We start from the raw sequence: 13,890 nt of genomic DNA, 5'->3' as shown, positions 1-13,890 counted from the left end.
TTTTGGATTTGCCGTGTGTGTATTAATCATACAAATCAACATGAAATAAATCTATAAAAATTACGTAAATTTTCATTTTCCTTTAAACTCCCGCATATTTTAAAATGTATTTTATACAAACAATGTGACTTTACATGTATATTCTTACAAGTTTTAAAGCTGTATTTGACATAAACGCGTAAAATGTTATTATGTTCTTATAACTTTTTAAACTGCACACGCAAGCAATATCTATTGTTTGCTGACATTAAAAAGATAAGCTACCCTGGTAACAGAACACTGATTTCTAAGTTGTGCATTAAACAACGAAAACTTTTTTATTGGAGCGATACAATGTCAAATATTTCCATCTGCTTGCTCATTTGCTATTTAATAATGCACATCTAAATTGTAACGATTCTCAAACTTCATTAATACTACCAAGAACCATTCAAAACTAATGAGATTGCAAGTACTGACTAGAATTTTAATTCACCGCCCAAATATTGTTATACATGCTTCACTAATCCTTAAAATTTACACGCTAATTCGCGAAGTCATCAATTTTGAAAGAAGATAAATTATTCTGCCAAATGACCTTTTTTGCTATGTTATTTGCAACAATTACGTCAAGTTTCACTAATTGTTGTGAAAAGGCTGACCTGATGTATCTGTAGTATTTCTCTGAATCATCGTTATCTGATACTGATGATTTTTACTTTAAATGACATATGTATTTCTCTGAATCATCGTTATAGAGTTTTACTTTAAATGACATACGAACAGTTATTGATGAAATAGCTATCCACAAATGTACCTTTTTTCTTCTCATTTAATAATGATGTATTTCAGATATAAAACATCATATTTAATAATTCAGATATAAAACATCAGATTTTTTATATATTTAATGCACGTCAACAAACGTTACATGCTTTATTTATCTCGCTTGTTCAGAAGCATCTCTGGCATCATACTTTTTAACCGCTACAAAAATGCTGATGTGAGTATTTTCCATGTTATCCATCAATAAATCGGACCTTAATAAAAACAGATAAGAAAATGTCAAGTGCAGATTTAGATCTGTTGATCTATTAAGAGATCAAGTGATAAACACTCATTCTCGTTCCTGCAATGAAATAATTACCTATCAATGGTTTGATTTACTAATTATTGCAAATAATTCAAAAGATTTTTTAATTCAAAATAAAGATAACATATTGGATGACATTTTAAAAGAAACTGATTGGTATTGCATTATAGTAGTATTGCGACATGCCCAGCGGCTGAACGGTGAGGTAGCTTCATAGCTTCCACTTAAAGCAGTGTTAGGGTTGCCAAAAAGTGACATAGAAAGGCAGGGTTGCCAGATTTTGTGCGAAACCGCCCATTTGGCGATATTTGGGGAAAAATTGGCGATATCCTATAGACGGAGCGAAAACAAACTAAAACGCATTCTTAGCGGTTTCCTCGAAAATATTATCGAAGTTAGGTTAAAGCTATATATACCCTGCCTGTCCTGGGAAATAGTATGTCTTTAGTTCAGAGATTAGCTTGACAGAGATCGATCGAGACAGGAGATGTATTTTAGTGCTTTGTCCTGAACGTACCTTCACCGATATAGTTGTGTTTGCTGATTGTTTCAGTGTGTTTATCGTAGTTTTTCGACGAGTGTAAGCGTGTCTTTGGAACCGTCCTGTGTAATAATGCTTATTGGCGAATAAATTGTTCTTTGATTCTTTACCAGTGTCCCCATCAATTACTCCAAATCCACGAACCTGTAGAACGTAATAATACGAAGTGAAAAAAAAAAAAGCTGCTGATTGTTTTTGAAACGTAACAATTGCAATACTCATTGTATGGAGGCCTTATAGTAATAATTACCATCGTTCTTATAGTTTAGATCATGTATTAATTGAGGCAGTTTTCAGCGGCTTGGTAAAATTATTAATCTTAATAAAAGACATTATTGATATCGAGCTTCATAGAAGTCACTATGACTCCATAAACCTGCTTTTCACTAGTCAAGGTAATAGAAATTCTATTTTGTGGAACTGAAATATTTCTTCGCCACATTTATTCATAAAAGGGCAGACTGTGAATGTACACGGTCATGCCTGAAATATATGTGTTTAATAGAGTATAACTTCCTATCACCTCTAAATGGTATTTCGCCAGGGATGAAGAACATACACAGCTGCATGGCTTTCTGATGTCACTCGTCATCCGCTCTTAATACATCACCTGGCCCTAGACACTTCATCTAATTCAGTTGTTCTTAATTACTTCCTTTGGGGCTACCCAGTAACTCTATAATTACAAAGATCCACGGCTTTCTGATGTCATTCGCCATGCATTCTAATAGATCAAATGACCATATCACTCACCTGATTTAATAAATCCTGATTATTTCCTCTGGAGCTGCCTAAAAACTTCATAATTGTAAAGTTCCATGGCTTTCTGATAATAATAGCCATCCTCTCATATTACATCAGCTGGCCATACTTCTTATCTGATTTAGCTTTTCCTAATTATTTACTTTGGGTCTACTTAATAAAACCATAATTACAAAGGCTCCACGACTTTCTGATATCACTCGCTATCCATTCACGTTACATCAACTGGTCACACCAATCATCTGATTTAGCCGTTCCTGAATATTTCCTTTGAAGCTACCCAAGAACTCCATAATTACCAAGTTCCATGGCTTTCTGATAATAACAGCCATTCACTCATATTACATCAACTGTTCAAACCACTCATCTGATTTAGCTTTTCCTGATTATTTCCTTTGGATCTGCCTAATATCTCCATAATTACAAAGCTCCATGTGTTTCTGATATCACCCGCCATCCACTCATATTACATCAACTAGTCCTACAACTCACCTGATTTAGCTGTTCCCGATTATTTCTTTGCAGGTACCTAACATCTTTATTATTAAAAAGCTACAGGGTTTTCTACTGTCTCTCGCAGTCCATTCATATTACATCAACTGGCTTAGATCATTCATCTGATTTAGCTGATTATTGTGCTTATTTCCTTTAGGCTGCCTGAACGACAAAGTATGCGAAACACGTTCTTGTATCGCTATTGCATTAAATCAGCGGTTCTCAACATTTTGACTAACGCGTACGATCTAAGCAAAAATTTAAAATCTGTAGTAGCACCACTACAAAGTACTACTACCACCACCACTCTTGAACAAAGCTCAGATCGCATAAATTTATGATTGTTAGAGGGAAAACTCAATCAGGATGTAGGGATCTTAATTTTTGAATTTAATAGTTAAAAATACTTTGCTTTTTTGCGTACCACCTATTTTGCTCTTGCCTACCTGTGGTACGCGTACCACCATTTAATGCACGGGTTCTCATTTAATGGTTCTTAATATTTAATGCAGAGGTTCTCAACCGGTGGTACGCTTACCACCGGTTGAGAACCTCTGCATTAACCCCTGCATATTCTGGACTGTACTGAAATAATTCCTCAAGTCATACTTGAGCTTTCAAATATGTTTTTCTCTTCTTGATTGCATTAGTATATTCAACAGCAGGATGGTCAATTCGCCGTTTAAAAAATTTTAATCTAGCTCAATTCTCAATGGAATAATAACAGTTACAATAGTGAACTTTACTTAATTAACAAAATCAAAATTAAAGAACACTATTCGATTTTCTTACAAAAAAACTCAAATTCTCGTGTATGTGTTTTTAAGTTAGAGAGTTTTACTTTTTTGGAATCATAAACTATCATCAAACTCCTAAAGCGAATTATCGCTGTTGTGTGTCTAAAGTGTCTAAACTGTGTGTCTAAAATGTAATCCAGGTATTTTTGTAGGCAATGCAAGTGTATGCTGCCCTAAGGCGCTCCTCAATATATATATAAACCGCATTCATTATATATATATATATATATATATATATATATATATATAGTATATAATGAATGCGGTTTACGCGTTAGTAGTAATTAATGTAATTTGTGCATTTTTGTGTTACCATAGCATGCTTGCTAACGACTGAAAATAATATACTGATGTCGGCAATCACAACAATCTGATTTTTTTATATTATTTATAGTCTGATTGGACAGGGGCAACTTTAAATTCCATCGTACACAGCCTCGAAAAAAGGTTTAAAACAAACCTTAACTAACTTAAAACATAAATGCATTCTCGTACTCACAGGATCAGCTACCACTTGTGGTCACGCAGCTGAAAGTAGCAATCAAATTAAAAATTTAAAACTTAATCTAGTAAACAAAGACTATAAAATTCACTTTAAATCTAAGTTAGCTCATAATTTCTCAACGGGTAACAATTTAAATGACGGCTGCATTGTAATGCAACGCCGAAGAATTACAATATCATTAGAGCTGGCAAAACTAAGTAGCGTGGCATCAAGAGGCAGAAACAACCTCTTTCTTACAATCCAAAAAACTCAGCTTAAATGCTCTTTAAGTATTTTACACTTTTCGTGAGGAAACGGGGAGGAGAAGTTAAAGTAAAAGCAGGTAACTGGTTAATGAAAAATAAATAGTAAACTTATAAATGTGTATTAAAATGTGCTTGTTAGTGATATTCATATGTCATATGTTCATATGTGTTTGTATATGGTGTACCTTCATACGTCTTCGTATGAAAAATAATTAAAAAAATTATTTTAATAATTTTAAAATACAGGGTTTTTTGAAATTTGTTACAAACAAGAAAAATCAAATTTCTTACAGAAAAAAATTTAGATTTGTTTGGTGTAATATATTTATACAATTTTTATACGGAAATTCTTTAAAAAAATTATGGCCTTTTTTATGAGTGAATACGAGCTAGTTCTTCATAGAAACTCCTCCAAGTAGTAGTCCTTTTCGGTTGGCTTATGTTTCGCCATAATCCAATACCTAACTTAATCTTTTTTTTTTTCACGCCCAAAAACCAAAGGTCTTTCCAAAAGCAATACATGAGACGATGGAATTTAAAGTTGCCCCTGTCCAATCAGACTATAAATAATATTAAAAAAATCATATTGTTGTGATTGCCGACATGAGTATTATTTTCAGTCATTAGCAAGCATGCTTGCTAATGACTGAAACTATACACTTACATTGTCTACAAAGATACCTGGATTTTTGACTGACAGTCGCAATTCTATCCATCATTTGCAAACCTCGTGTTTGATAAGACTTCACTGTCTATTTTACTGCAAAATTTCTATTCTCGTCATGAAATACATCTGCATTGGATCCCTTCAAATATTGGCCCTCAGTGGTAACGAAATGGCTGATGCCCTGGCTGACTGTACTTCAATGAATCTGGCCACTAGCACCCTTACAGTTTTGAAGATCTGCTCAAGAGTTAAATCTACTGTTGCCTCATCCTGACATTCTCCTCTGGCTCATGATTGGTACTTTGGTAGGCAACCGGGAAGTGCTACTGCTTTTCGGGATAATCGTCCTCAGGGGACTACTCTGATGAGGCTCCTAAGTGAACACGTGAAATGCCTTAAATCTGACCAGGGAAACACGATCTATCTCATTTGCGGGAAATGTAATGCTGATCATTTCACTCCCGGACATCTTCTCGCCTGTTTGGGACTTATAAAAGGAGACCTATTGAAAAGACCTACCTGTGTATTTGAAATACTAACGTCTCTTGGACTCATGGATCTTGTCTAGCCTAATGGATAACTAGTTAGGATGAGTAACAACAACAACAACACACACACGCACGCACACAACACCCACTCACACATATACTATAATAGATTCTGTAGTAGAATGCGGGCGGTTGAATCCGTAATGAACAGCGATAATTTTGATGTCGTAGAATGCTGAAACGCCGATCCACAATGAATAAGAAATTTGGCAGTCAAGGTATATTTAATTCAACTTTTACTTCAGTAAACATGCTGCGGCCACAATCAAGATGGCACATTAATTGTGACTATTCCAAAAAGTTTACATTTTAGATAAATTTTCAGTAAGAAAGAAAGAGCAGACAAACTGCAGTCCAGCTAGGCCAAAGCGTAGAAAGCAAGTGCCAATGATTATAAGTTACGGATGATATATTCAGGGTGAAATCTTAATTCAGACCGAGTTAGTTTTGGTTCTCAATGCATTTTGATTGGATAGTTAATATTGCTGTAAAATTACTATTGCCTGTTTCAATTTTAGTTCCATTTACATCATCAGAATTACGTAAGAATCATATGACATAGATTAGTCTCGAAATGACGCAGTGCAAATAAAAGTTACTATTTTTAGAAAACAGAAAACTACTTTAATCTTTTACATATATCTATATATATTTATATTTACCTATCTATGTGATAAGAGTAGTCAATTTAATTAGATTGCTTTTACTGAAAAAATTTTGTTTACTTTTTATATTTCCTCTAAAACAGAAGATTAATAACAGTGCTTTCATGCATATGCATATAACAGCAGACAGAAGATTTATCAATAAGGATCATTGAAAATATGAAAAAATTATAAAACATGAATTTGATAGCAGTATTCCCATAACATTCCTTCATTTAAAGTATAATTTAACCACGTTAGTCCAATTTCGATTACATAAAAAAGTCGCTGCTTCAGCTTTTTTATATAGTGAATAGATTTTATAAATTTTGTAACGTTTAAAATTTGCGAAGGTATAACAGAAATGTAGTGAATAGTTTCAGTTTGACTTTCAACCGCTATGATTTAGAAAAACATCTGAGAAAACTTATTAAAATTAAATTATTCTAGCATTATAGAGAAACGATTAAGCAATCCATAAATTTAACCAGATAGTGATCATAACAGAAAGGTTATTCAAATGAAAACCATTCAGAATTTCATTTTAATGTCATCTGAAAACAGAATTCAATTTCAATCCAATTAAATTGCAGATGTTTGAATTTAATAACGATGATTACCTTAAGTTATTCAAATTTATCTTTCTTAAATTTGAAAGGAAAATTAAGATCATCTTGAAATTTTTATTGTTAAATACGACAATTCAGCAGGTTTTTTAATAAGACAGAAATTTCTTTATCATTGTATTAAGAAAGAACTCATAGAATTTTAATCAGGTTATCTGATAATTACTAATCTAGTTAGAAATTATACTTTAGTTCTAAAAACGAAATACCTTTTGAACTCAAAGCTCGAAATTTACTACATTGTAACTTATATAAAATGATGATATCAAACGTACTATTTTAAATTAATTAAACTGTAACAAAGTCAACCAACATTTTAAATGAACATATTTTATACATGGATTATTTAAATGTTCTATTTAATTAGTAATAGTAATTTGATTGATTAAACATTTTCCTTTCTTTAAGGAAATTATTCCTTTTTCAGTATAAAAACAACTGGGGTAAATAATTATTTTCATTATATATTAAATAATATGTCGGTTGTTAAATAATAAGCTTTTAAATAATAAGTTGGTTAAAGACTTTTGTTGTTTTAAGTAAAAGCACTTAATTATTTTCAAGTAAAAACACTTTTTACATTATAAGCAGAAAATAATTAAAATTATTTCAACTAACTATCATGAAGACATTTCGATATTATTAAGGGATAATAGTTTGCATGAATTTTTAAATATTGTAATTATTGGAAAAGCTATAAAAATTTATCATTATATGTAGTAAGCAGACTAATAGCTAAAAAAACTATATTATTTAAATAACATCATTATTACATTGGCCCTTTCGAATTGTAGTGCCAGTTTGGAAACTACATCTAGCTAACTTTAAATTATTCCTTAGAAAGTTTATCTTAATTGTAGACCAGCCTTAAATGCCTATTGAAGAAATACCGCATTCGATTATAAATCAAATTAAATCCGAAAATAAAAACTTTGAAATAATGCAGAATTATGATTACATGTTATGTATAGAATTGTAAAACGATAAAAAAATGCATTTGCATTATAAAAGGGAAAAAATTAAGATATTAGAAATAAAATGCTGTTAATTATTGAAGAGTTAAATGATGATATCATTGTAAGTTATATCTTGCTCTTGTAAACTGTTGTTTATTAAGCAGCTAATTTGCATCATCCTGATATGAAACGAGGCAGAGGATGAATAAGAAAGTCAAACTAACGATGCGAAACCTCATAATATTGAACATAACTTCTAGCAGCTGAACGTCTGTTGTTTGAAAAAATAATTAAAAAATTGCTTATAGTATACTGTAATTATTAAAAGAAGTTTTATGAAAAAATATATTTCAGAATGAAAATGCAAATGCCTTTTGTAATAACTAATAAGGGAAGTGTTTGGGAATTACTATTCTAAATTTTCATGAAAAGTTGAAGATGCAGAACTGATAATGGGAATGTTATTGGTACTCAAAATAAAAAACAACGTCCTTCAATTTTTGTTTTGTTGAATTTTAATTTGGTGTGATGTTGCGAATTTTGGCAAACTTTGTTCCCTACCAAAGGAGCATACTTGTTATAAGTTAAGTATAAGCATTAATGGGTGCTTTCCTTGACATTAACAAAATAAATGAACAGAATTTGTCAGCCGATGACATATGAGGAAAAATATAACATGAAGATGGAAGATAGGTGATTAACTTGAATGATATGTCGGCCGGTACTTCGCTGCCACAATTCCATACGCTTGTTCATATTCGGAATATTCTGATAGATTCTTATTCACATTCTAGTCTTCGACAGTTATCCATGTCAGGATTCCGTTCATCAGATCGCCGCATCAAGCTGGAGAGAGTTACAGATCCAGGACACATGTCGATAACCAGGACACACACCTTGGACAGGAACATTGGGAAGACACACAGTCTTCAAACACAATTTTGGGCTTATTTGGGACTATTTAGCATTGAACTTAACGCATCGTCAGCACTGTGCAAGGGAGAATGTAAATTTCCCAACGTGTTTAAAATACCTTTCTAAAAATTTCATTTCGTAAAGATATATATCTTTCTAAGCGAGCAAAGCTTTTATCACATATTACATTATATAATACAATTGTTTTAGTTTTAAGTGTATTTTCTATTATTTTAAGCTTAAAGAGGGAAGAAAAGTTTTTTCGCCGTTTTAAATTTTCCTTTGAGATCTACTGGACAGCTCCTTGAGAATCTTATTATTACCATCTCTTTGTTATAGAAATAGGCACATCTGTTGATCTACTACGTTAAAAGAAAGACCTGATCCATTTTTACAACCTTATCTGCTGAACACGTTGATCACTTGCTAGTCCTACTAATAAGAAGTGATAATGTTTTTTTTGGGGGGGGGGGGAAACGGTGTCAGAGAAATGCTATATCGAGGCTGAAAATATCATTCAGAATCCACTGTGTTTGCAACATCTGCGACGATGTTATCAAGAAAAGAATAAAACATACTTGATGAAAGGTGTTGAAGACTTCGAAAGTCTACTTCAAAATAATTGCTAGGGATGAGCATGGAACTTGGATATATTTTCGATGAGGTAACACAAGGAAATGTATAGGCTTTAATGTCAGCTCTTGTGAGCTCTGAGAATCTCAAGAAGGACATTTTTCTAATTACAACAACCATTACTAATTTTGATAACTTAGTGTAGTCCGTAAAGGAATATCAGTATTATTAAGATCTTATTAAATATTTTGAAATATGATAAATAAATTTTCGAGGTCCCTGGAGATTAAAAAATGGTAATGTTTTTAAGGATCTTAAAGTTAGTTTTACTGATTGCCTTTGTTATATCTGCCTTTAGGTCAGCAAGAACACGAAGACAGAGTACAACAGAAAAGACTGGCCAAACCTGAATAAATTTTTCTGAGGGATTTTCAATCGTAAATGAAATCCCTTGCCTGGTCTGCGGAAAACACTGACGCTACAACCACATCCGCTTAAACTTACTGAAACAAGTTGTCAAAGCTTCTGGATACAGTGTCTGTTTTATCAACTTCCGAAGTCTTCTACCCGAAAGAAGGAGCGTCAACATTTCACAACATTAAGGAAATCTTCATTGAACTTCAGCTTAAGAAAATCACGAAATAGAAATTTCCTGGGAAACTCAATAGTATGTTAGAAGAATTTTTTTCTTTTTAACAGCTTTTAGGGTAATCGCGAAGTTCAAGATCGAAAACCACGAGATACTGGTGGGAAGAAAACCAATCAACCATTGATGCCCAGTAAGCTGCAAGATGCTCATCTAAATGCATTTCCTTGATGTTAACCTTGGTAGGTTCAAAAATAAATAAATAAAAAAAATCTGAAAGGTTTCAGATTTTCAAACAATATCCCATAAGGTGTTTTTTTAACGTTTTGTGTGTTACCTTTATTTATTAAATATCATGTTCTTTGCACTTAAACCATAAAATTAAGTTCAATAGCAATATCGCAAAATAATTTTAAAATGAACATATCTTTAGAATTTCCGATACATAGTTCCGCGCGCTGGAGATAAAAAAGTCTTTTTTCCCCGCAGAGTGTTGCCACTGCTCGGATTTAAATTGTTTATTTTGTTACTCAAAAATCCGTTAAATTTTTACAAAATATGAAATCGATCATAAAACAAATTCCGCATTTCAAATTTGGTCTTCCACATGTCCATATTCGTAAGAAGATTACGTCATTCAAAATTCGATGGCTCTATGTACCGTTGTTTTATCACAATGCGAGAAATAGACATACATTTATGCAGATTTTTCCTTATTTAATTTCTTCAAATATAATGCAGGACTCTAACATTTGGTGGCAACAGTTTGAAAAGTGAAACGGACATTTATAGTGATTCAACGCAAAATGGCAAAACAAAAACCATAGTTCTTCAGGGACAAAGCCCCTTTGGACTAAAAATACAAAAAAATGACAGGTACTCGTAAAAATAAAAGAATATTTTTATCTCGAAATTATAATTCTCTATATTATAGCTAAACTATGAAACAGGAGTATATTTTCGGTTCGGCGTATGAAACTAGTTTAGGGTATAATTGTAATTTCAAAGAATTCCTAAGAAATTTGTTAAATTATTTTCAGAGTTGTTAACGGAAAACACAAATATATTTCTGAGCAAACTTTTGCAGCGAATCTTATTTGTATTATCTTATTTATATTAGGTGTTATCAAAATATGCGTATATTCATTCATTTTTCAGAATATATTTCATATCTACCTCTTTGTTTGAAATTACCTAATTCATTATTGAAACGAAATAATTTTGAAAATAACGTTCTTTTGTTTACAGAATAGAGAACTAATGAAATATTTATCATTTCACTCACACTTAACCCAGAAATATATTTTTCGGTTATCCAGAGACAAAACCAATGCTCAGTTGTATTCACTGGTGTTATCTTCATTAATTAAGCGTCATTTATATTAGATTTTTAATTGGTTGTGGTTTTAACAAGTTTCTCACATCTTAGTCTGTCTGGGTCCTTGTTCTTCTTTATAAAAGAAAATCTCATTTGAAAACTTTACATGTCTCATATCTCCCATACATATTCCACCAAGAGAGGAAAATGTTAATGACTCTGACTGTCGTACCGAAGGACCCAGATTCGAATCCCGTAGAATGCCACGGATGTAAATTGTTCCTTCACGGGAGGCAACGTTGGTCCATCTATTACGTGCCTATATAATAAAGTGACCACTGCTTCCGGTTTTAGCATTGGCCAAAGCCCAATATTGCTAGTGCCCACGCCTATTATGCTTGTTACGGCATATAAAAAACAAATATCTGACATATATATGATTATTATTTATTTCTAAGCATGTTCGTTCTTTCCTACAGATTTTCTACATACATATTACATATTTCTATACACTATTACGTTTCCATATTACAGATAAGTTAAATAGGCCAGTTTTCTATAGAAAATTATACAGAACCATACAACAGTCGAGAAGATTAAAATTCAAAAACTGTAAGCATTCTAGTAAGGATATTAATGGCAAATTGTTTCAATGGATGACACCTCCTATACGGTTATAAAGTATTTCTCCCTCTTTCCTAGCGTGCCTTCGTGGTGTCGTGGTTCTGCACGCTGGGCCGGTATCCCAGAGATTCCGTGGTTCGATTCCCGGCGCCGCTTGCTATTTTTTCATTTTCTTTGCTTCCGAAATAACCTAATGACTCTACAGTGGCGCCCGAACTAAAAGGGTGTTGGATGAGGATTCCCACACCCAAGATTTGTCGAATGGGTCTCCTAAAAAAAAAACCCTCAGTTGTTCTTTTAAAGAGGAGGTATATAAGGTATTTCTCCCGCTTTCCTAGCGTGCCTTTGTGGTGTAGTGGTTCTGCACGCTGGATCGGTATTCCAGAGGTCAGTGGTTCGATTCCCGGCGAAGGCGGTTGCTAATTTTTATTTCCTTTGCTTCCGAAATAACCTAATGACTCTACGCGGTTAAAAGCAATGTATCACTTGAAATTTCCGTTTCAATTTATGCTGTTGCAATTTATTTGTTTGTTTACTGCAACATGGAAATGAGTTTTCCTTAAGCAGAATAAATTTTTATGATTAAGCATTATTTTTCATTATTGTAGTACCATCTTTCTTATTCTTTCTTAGGGATAGCAATGTTTTGTTACTGACTTCATTCATTTCGTTCGAACTCAAAAGAGACGCACATTCACTTCTTTTTCTTATGGTGAACGTTTTCATTTTCTTGAACTCATATTACAAAGCGAAAAATCACTATCTTTTTAGATTCTCAAACATTTGAAAAGTTTTCTTTAAATGCTTCAGTAGCTATTCTGTAAGAATGTGGTGCGAAGTAAGGCTCAATCATAAAAATTCATTTTATACTAGATAACTAATATTTAAACCTAACAGCAAATGACATTTTAAGTGATGTATTGTTTGTAACAATGTAGGTGTGTTATCCATTTAAGCAATTTACCATTTTTATATCCATTTTGGAATTTTGCACTATATTGCAAGTTTGATGGGCGCTACTTTTGGATCACGTTTGTATATTATCGACATGAAGAAAACCTTGAGCTTTTCGCCATTGTAAAAAATCCAGTTTAACTAACTTATATATTAAACTTCAGAAATATCTTTTAAATATTACTCTTTTTTCGATAGATAAATACCAAGTATACATTAAAACAGTTCTAGATATAAGGCATTTAATTTACCCTACTAAATATATATTTGGAAAAGATATCGTTAGATTTTGTCTTGCGATGCATAATTCAACCATAAAACTGAAATAAGATTCTTGTTCCAAAATACTGCCGACTAACTTCATTTTTCTAGGAATCCGTAATTTACATTTTCAAATTTTCTCTTCCTTTCAACATACTTTATATATAAAAATAATTACGTCGTATTTTTCCACGTACTTTACATAATATAAAATTACTTAACTGGGATACTTAGGAGGGCGGCTGAAAAGGATATAGTATCAAAATGCACTTTTATTCGAAATTATTTCATGGGTTTTTGAGTTTTAGAAATTTATTTATAAAACTTAATGTTGGTTCTAAACGATAATTATGAAAACATACATTCTATTTATAGTATAAATTAATAGAAACATTTTTCAAGAAGTTTTCTTTTAATCTAAATTAATGATCATTTTGAACTTCCAAGAAGTTTTCTTTTAATCTAAATTAATAGTCATTTTGAAATAAAGTGTTTTCGTAATTAGGTTATTCTTTAGGTAATAAACATTACTTAATTTCATTTAAAATCAGTAAGTTCTATAAATTCATAAATCCTATTTTCATTTAAATGACTTTCCGTTAAATAAATTTAACAACATTAAATTCAGAGCTTTTATTGTTCACATTATTAACTGCACAAAATAAAAATTAAATATTGCAATGTATCCTAGAAAATTAGAAAAATATATTAATTATTTGCATACCATTTGTATACGTACCACACTGTGTAACTCCCGGAGCTGAAAAAAGAAAATTTAGCTATAAATAAATTTTCTCGAAC

The 13,890-nt window shown here is 32.0% G+C and overlaps 1 protein-coding gene across 3 annotated transcripts in view; it reads right to left on the bottom strand.

Moving 5' to 3' along the window:
• LOC118188636 (cell adhesion molecule 2-like) overlaps positions 1 to 13,890 on the bottom strand; it is a 1,428,898-nt gene that overhangs the window by 588,104 nt on the left and 826,904 nt on the right. For 2 of the 3 annotated variants that reach the window (XM_085815032.1, XM_085815033.1), the window contains one exon: positions 13,814 to 13,849. The exons of the other annotated variant lie outside the window; for it this stretch is intronic. In XM_085815032.1, coding sequence (XP_085671158.1) covers positions 13,814 to 13,849 — 36 coding nt within the window. The remainder of the gene's footprint in view (positions 1 to 13,813; positions 13,850 to 13,890) is intronic. 3 annotated transcript variants of the gene reach the window in all.

Source organism: Stegodyphus dumicola, chromosome 4 (genome assembly GCF_044657685.1).
Source record: "Stegodyphus dumicola isolate Sdum_Otavi_A_Nest chromosome 4, ASM4465768v1".
Lineage (NCBI taxonomy): Eukaryota > Metazoa > Arthropoda > Arachnida > Araneae > Eresidae > Stegodyphus > Stegodyphus dumicola.
Note: the sequence above shows the minus strand (reverse complement) of the source record. Positions and strands in the feature narration are given on the sequence as shown.